General features: G+C 34.8%; 1 protein-coding gene and 1 long non-coding RNA gene across 5 annotated transcripts in view; one reads left to right on the top strand and one right to left on the bottom strand.

The window, feature by feature from the left end:
- Positions 1–7,498, bottom strand: part of LOC109533873 — a 179,543-nt gene that overhangs the window by 105,274 nt on the left and 66,771 nt on the right. The window lies entirely within an intron of this gene.
- The window catches only part of LOC109533872 (protein trachealess), a 99,077-nt gene continuing 95,748 nt past the window's right edge, over positions 4,170–7,498 (top strand). For all 4 annotated transcript variants that reach the window (XM_048660642.1, XM_019899379.2, XM_048660641.1 and 1 more), the window contains exon 1: positions 4,170–4,547. In XM_048660642.1, coding sequence (XP_048516599.1) covers positions 4,339–4,547 — 209 coding nt within the window. In that variant the 5' untranslated portion in view covers positions 4,170–4,338. The remainder of the gene's footprint in view (positions 4,548–7,498) is intronic.

Here is a 7,498-nt window from a genome sequence, read left to right as displayed (position 1 = left end):
TTACCTAATCGGGGCGATCAGGGTTTAGAAGGGGGGCAGTGTAACGGAAATGGCCTGGGGTACTCACGTTTGGAATGGGGGATCGAAATTCATGGAATTTCAGTAAATGGGAGCCCCATTTGGGCCCCATTTACTGTCAAATATGACACTGACAAGCGGGAAGTTTCGCACCTGTTCTGGAGATTTATAGAACTATCTGGCATACCTGGAGAAAAGTATATAAGTGACGACGAGAACCAGACAGGGGGAGTAAAGTGACAGGAGCGACCAAGTGCAGAAGAAGTTAAACTCCGGGAGCCGGAAACGCGTGTTTTCCGTGTGTTATTGATATTGTTAGTGAAGTTGACGGTAACTTTGAAGTTAGTTTGTTCCTGTTCCGTAGTTAAAGTTGTACCGAGTGGAATAAAAGTTGTAAGCTGAAGAAAGAGTTTAAATACTCGGCCATCCACGGTACAATATTAAACCTTGCGCGAACCACTTGAGGTTGCCCTGGGACCCCAAAATCGATTGAAATTTCCAGGGACCCCCTGAATGCTGAATGACCCCAGGGACCCCTTGATGTCAGTAGGAACCACTGATCTAAAAATTAGTCTTTAAGTTTTCTTTGTTAATTACGTTTTTTAAATTTACTGTTAAATAACATTGTTTGTGTCTTTTGTCTCTTATATTTGAATGTATCTACTTAAACACCGGATTCTCTTTTGTTTTATATCAATGACTGAATCGTTTTTGATATTAATGACTATGACTACCTTCTACTATATTTAAAGCTAAAACCACTCTGTTTTTATTTTAAGGCCCTAAAGATGGCTTAAGTCTAGTCGAAACAAAACCTTGATCCACGAAAAGTAATGTTTTATTTTCTACCGCTGTTGTGGTAACAGATAAACCCAAGCACCCAAAGAAGCATCTTTTACCAATGTTTTTCAAACATTAATTTGGTTAATTATTTCACTTATTGGTTAATTTAAATAATAATACATATATAAATATGGTCTGTCATATTTTAAAATTAAAGTGCAGATGCTTTTCAAGCCCAATGTTTTGAAAATTCCCAAATACTTTGAGTTTTTCATACTAATAATCTAAGGCGCTTGATATTCTAGTATTCATGTTGAAGCGCAAATGTGGGTAATTTCAGATTATTTTCTGTTTCAATTACTGTTTTAGGTCTAGTTACATTAAAACAATTTATTTTATTATGGTGGATTATTTTTAATTTGGAAAGCGTGAATGGAATTTCAGTATTTGCATTATTTTTTCCTGAAATAGATTTTACCTAACTACAAAACCCATATTTAATGACCAAAGTATTTAAATTTGTACTGCTCAACGGAATAAACCGGTAGAAATATCTGGACATGTTTGATAGGTGAACGTGAATGATAAAATGAAATAAACAGTATCAAATCATGTTGAAAAATGGTGCGTATTTATTTTTTTGTTTGTTAGTTAGAACCCTTGATCCGAATTCCATTTAACACTAAAATTACAGAAAATGTAAATTCATTGTTTTAAGTCCAGTTGCTCCAGAGGAGATTGGTGAAATAGCACATAGTTAAAAAATAACAATAGTACCGGTATAGATGAGATACCTACAACCATTATTAAATTAGCAACAGTGAAGGATATTTTGGGATGTCATTAATAACTCCTTTGAATATGGAATATTCCCTGAGAATCTAAAAGTTGCTCTGATAACGCACCTCTGCTTTAAAAAGGGGGACCCTGAGATACTGAACAATTATAGGTCCATAAGTTTCCAAGTTTTTCAAAAAGTTATGAAATAGCTATGAGCACAAGACTGGTTAAGCTCTTTAATTCATGAGACCTTTTCGGTCAACAATCATTTTATCAAAAAAAAATCTAGAACACCTCTTCGGAATGCTTTGAGACCTAACCAAAGCATATGGTGTTTGGACAGAGGCTTGCTGATTTGGAAGTTGGTGAAATATGGTATTAGCGGTAATAGGTTTGGGGTTTACATCAATAACAGAAGACAAATGGTAAAAGTGACAAAAAATGGAAGAACAGGGTATTCCAGAAGTTTATCTAATGATATAGGAATTGCACAGGGCAGTGTATTGGGTCCAATTTTGTTCATTATATTTATCAATTATTTATGGCTCTTAAGGAACTCATCCGGCCAGGATATGATTAAATATGCTGATGATACAAACTTAATTGTTGCGAGTAAAACTCTAGAAGAATTAGTAGCTAAGCCCGGGGAGTTCTTTGACTTGATTACATGTTGGTTTCGTACAAATAGACTAATTTTAAACAAATGAAAAACAAATGTTTCAATGTGTAACATACCAAAGCCCTTGTTGATAGATTTGAACAATAACAACCTAGATATAAATGAAAATACTAAATTTCTAGATATTTATATCAATGAACACCTTGACTGGTCATATAATGTAATATAGGTCAGTTAATAAAAAACTCAACTCTATTTGTTATGGTATTAGAGTGATTGGCAAGTACATGAATGAGAACTCGTTAAAGATTATGTAGGTACTTTGCAAACTTCGAATCTGTGGTCAAGTACCTATGGGATGATCTTTTGGGAAAGTGATAAAATGCTACAAAATGTCTTTATAGTGTAAAAAAGGGTAATAATTATATTTAAAGTTTTTAGAAATTTGGGTATCACGACTATATATGCTGTAGGTATACATATATGAATGTCTGATGTTTCCCTTTATCAAAAATCTTTTTAACTTCAAAACTGAACATAAGTATAGCACTAGAACATTATACTTTAAATATCCATCACATTATTCACTTACAGAAAAATCACCTCATTATGTAGGTATATGTCAAATTGTTTAATTCTCTTCCGGCCGAAATAAAGAATATAAAGTCAATTAAAGGATTTAAGGCAGAAAATCTTTAGTTAATCTAGAACCATATTGTCTCAAAGACTTTTGTATAAGGTTGTAATTATGTTTGTGTTAAGTTTGAGATTTAACTTTTCATTAACCATTTCATTTCATGTACTTAACTGTTAGGTCATTTAAAATAAAGAGAGATTATTATTATTATTTATAGGACACAATACACCCAGTTGAGCATAACTGACCTTTTTACAGACAACGAATGGGACGATTTGGGAAAGAAACATTACAAATTATCGAACGTTCATGATTTTCTAAAGCGCAAAACAATTTCCATTTTATTTTGATGCCAAATATTTTATTCGAGGCCAAAATATTAAAATAATCAAAAACGCTCCCTTTGCAACCGTTAATAGACGGATAAATAAGAGTTTTTGAGTGGTTCAAAATTTTTTGTATCATACAAAACATACAATAAGTTACAATGCATGTCACAACAACTAGGTATGTTAATAAACATACTAGTTGCATAAAAACTATAGTTAAAATTCATGTTAACTGAAAAAAAAGTTCAAGAGCTCACATTCTTCAGATAGCGTTCAGACTAAAAGATCAAATTTGTCCCAATTTTGCTCAATACATTGATTTGCCCACTTCGGTTCTAAATTCGTCTCTATCGTTTATAAAATCTCATGAACTTTTAACAATTCCAATGGTATGTAGTATGACGACCTTATACTGATATATTCCAACAGCAAATTCAGTAAAAATTGCGTCAAACGCTTGGCTTATTAATCAGCAAAAAACGTCAGTTTGAGTAGTAGACACGTCATTCAAAACACGCTGTATGTGCAAGTACATTTATTTGAAGTTTGCAGCCGTATTATGGCGGCTTGCGCCCCTTAATTATTTAAGCAGACGTTTCATTAATTTCATCAAACCAACAAAACATAACTAGTTCCCGATAATCTAGGTGAGCGTCGTTATCCTCACGATTATGTTGCTAATCACCCAACTGTGCGTAATAATAATATTTCTTCTATATTTGAAGTTGTCTAGTATTTCATTTATGAATATTAGCTTACTTTTGCCTTTTTCATCCTCCGCATGTTGACACGTCAAAGCTAATGCGGCCAAGGAAATATGTATGCTTATGTACATAATAGTATCTGGATATATATGCGTCAACTTTCTTCGGTTTGTCTAGACAGTCCGTGCGCGCATCCGCTCCGCCCGTGGGCGGCACAAGTCGGGCGGGTATTTATCACGTGATAAGTGCTCTACCGCTAAACTCCGCCCATAAAGAGCGGCTCATTGAGCGCGGTCGCGTTGCCTATCAATGGCCGTGACTTCGCGATCGTCGTCACACGAGTCCCTGTTGTTTTAGCATATACGAGTGTCCAAACGTGCAACCAGTGAGTGTTGACGAACCGTCATGACTCGCCGATAAACTTTTGCGAGTGGCCGGGCGAGTGGTTGTGCGAGTGGCTAGCGATTTATGCACTCGAGTGCTTCTGTGACTGTGAGTTTTCGCGGCTTCGAGCTGGATCATCCAGGCGGTTTTGGCGCGTCGCCCTGGGCGGCCGTCCTGGGGCACCATGCCGCCGCCTCTATAATGCAAACGGGAGACCCCCATGGTTATGGACCCGCTCATCATCCAAGCGGTCCCATGGATCTCCATATGACACAGCCTTTTCCTTATTATCGGTAAGCTGATAATTAAAACAGCACTCGCATTTTTTAAACAATGCTTCAACTATGTATAACTATATTTAAAATGCTAATGAACAGGAAAACTATAGGTAAGGCAAAGTTGTAAAATCGATAAATAGGCAATTTAATCCAATTTGAAAATTCCAGTAGAAGTCTATACCTACAACTAAACGGTTAATTTGCCAACAGGATCGCAAGATACCTATGTATAAAAATCAAAACCCATTTTTTTTCTCTAGAACGTATGTCTTCGAAAACCGCAAACTGTGAAAATAAATAATAATTCGCTTAAAATGTTGTAATATGAATATAACAGATATGAAAAAATTGACAGCAACAGCAAAAAAACCGAATTTGCGTAAAAAAATTATACTTAAAGGTGAGACAAATTTTCTTAAAGCGTTAATAATGCAAAAATATTCCTGCAAATAGTAAGCAGGCAGCGCTCCAGGTGCTGAGCCACTTGTTGATTAGCATTTCACATAATACAATATAATCCCTGTCTCACGTGATATATGGCTCTTTGGCACGTGGACTTTTTGAGAGCATTGATAGTTTAAGCCTTGATATAAAATTTCAAACTACGGTAATTTAGCATTTATCCAAGTAAGCAAGTTATTGATTCTTAGTGATCATCCTAAACACCTTCGGTTCCACAATTTACTACTATTATTATTATTATCATTAATATTAAGTGAACATCCTGACATTGTAAAACCGTAGTTACAACAAGCTGTTGCTAATTTTGTTGTTATAAAATACAGAGTGTACGTTTAACGAGCTCCAGCGCGGGAATCTCGGATCTCAATGATTATAATGGATGAAAGGCTGATTAAATTAAATCAAATTTATACGTCTGGAAGAGTAATATCATTTCAGTGAGAAAATTGGAATCTTCTTTATGCTGAGATTTAAAAAAACTGAGAATTCAAATTCTCTTTTGTGATGAAGCTCTTTGAAGATGAACTAGAAGTATAATTGGGTTCTCAAAGTGTCCAGGACTTTTCACATAGGCTCTATATTAATTTTAAATTTTCCAGCTCAAGTCCATTTCACACTGCTATGCTATATCTCATAGGCAATATGGTAAAATTGCGAAATTTCATCAAAATATTAAAAATCATTGCTGAGTTAGGAATGCCTGGAAATCCGATTTCCTACCTACCTATGATCCTTTGATATTTCGGTAAGATTGAATTTATTAGCACTTTCGAGATTTATTTATGGTACATTTGTAGCACTATTTAAAAATTTCTTGCTATGGTTGTTGTCGAAAGCATTTTTTTTCAATTTTTTTCAAGTTTCAGCACATTTTATTCGCCTTATATATTTTGTCTTGCTACGCTCTAGTTCTAAATCTTAGCCGACACTATATCGATTAAGTTAGCGATAATTCAAAATTTGATTCTAACATACGACTTGCTACTACTTATATAGTTTTCTAGTTTATATAGTATTCAAGCTACCAAATTTTTATAGTTGAAACCTTGCCCGAGACTGTGTCGATTAAATTATTCATAGGTTGATAATTTGATACTCGCTTAGAACATGCATTTCTTAAATAATTATTTAATTAAGAGTAATGGCTGTAATTAAAGAAAATCTTATAATAATCCCTTAAACCACTTTGTTTAAAAAAATTAAATACCTGCTAAACTTCTTTTGTAGATAATTAAGTGAATTAAATGAATAATCTGTCAGTTGATGCAATAATTACAAAGTATGACAAATCACGTAATAACAATTATAAAATTCTTCTATAATAAAAAGAAGTTAACATAAGCGATAAAAGCTTACAGAAGCCGACTAAATGCTGCCATAGGTTGATTCATTTTGCATTTGTTCATTGGAAATCCAACTGAACCAGTCTGGTGATACTGATTAGATTGATTCAAACCCGCCTGCATGGCGTTGCAATTAGCAACGACTGAAATTTAAATTTAAATTCATTTGAGCAATACCCGCTTTTTAAATCGATTACAGTCGTAAACTGTCGTCGATTTAATAAATATTTTTCTTCGGATTTTTTACAACCATCGGATATTTCAAAAGAACACCAATCGGCCGAAAGACATATAAGGCTAAAGCAGCTATTCATTCTGACGACCGCAGTCAGTTTTTTGAGTAAAAACATTCCTTTACGGGTTCTCTCAATTTTTGTTGCTTTATTCTTCAGAGCTGATTAACACAAGGTGGCAAAAAATGCACGATTCCTTAACAGACAAAATAGCCACTTCTAATAAGGTGTTTCGACATACACGTCAACGAAATTGGCATTATGGCAATTCAATTTCATTATCCAATAATACTCATTAGAATCCAGAAATTTTAACAACTTTCTCAAGACTCGAAGACGTAGCGGTTCACCACACAGGGCGATTTAGAATTGTCATATAGGCTGGTTCTGAGCTAAATAATCAAACTTCTAGGGACTGTTCTGCAGTTTGCAAATTAATCGGCTTAAGACGGTAATTATCTGGCATATAAAGTGACAAATTGCCACCGAAAAGCAAATGTTTCAAGAACGCTATGCTACCCCGAAGATCAAGATTATGGGGACAAAAAGATTGTTGCAATTCATCGACGAATGACTGATACCGACACTTTTACGGTCCTGTTTGAAGAAGTACTTCTTAAACGAGTCAGAAATAAACCTTCGATTAGCTCTTGTCAAATTTCGCAGCTTTGGGTACGACTCAAGCTTCCGGTTGTGAGTATTACATGATAAAATCTATCCATACCCTTTACAAGTAGGTAGTTGAGGTGTGACTCCCGCCGACTATTAGTCAGGAGCTCATGTTTGTCAGTGTTTGCTTCATCAGATTGTTGAGCAACCAAATTCATTACGTTTTGTTTTCTGAACGAATGAAGTCAGGTTCCCACAACATGGCATATTCAACAGCAGAAATAACCATGTTTGAGTACAAAAAAGTCGAGTAACGTTG

The sequence above is a fragment of the Dendroctonus ponderosae genome, unplaced genomic scaffold (assembly GCF_020466585.1).
Source record: "Dendroctonus ponderosae isolate FM_Combo_2020 unplaced genomic scaffold, Dpon_F_20191213v2 Dpon_F_20191213_1, whole genome shotgun sequence".
Lineage (NCBI taxonomy): Eukaryota > Metazoa > Arthropoda > Insecta > Coleoptera > Curculionidae > Dendroctonus > Dendroctonus ponderosae.
This window is presented reverse-complemented; position numbering and strand designations above follow the sequence as displayed.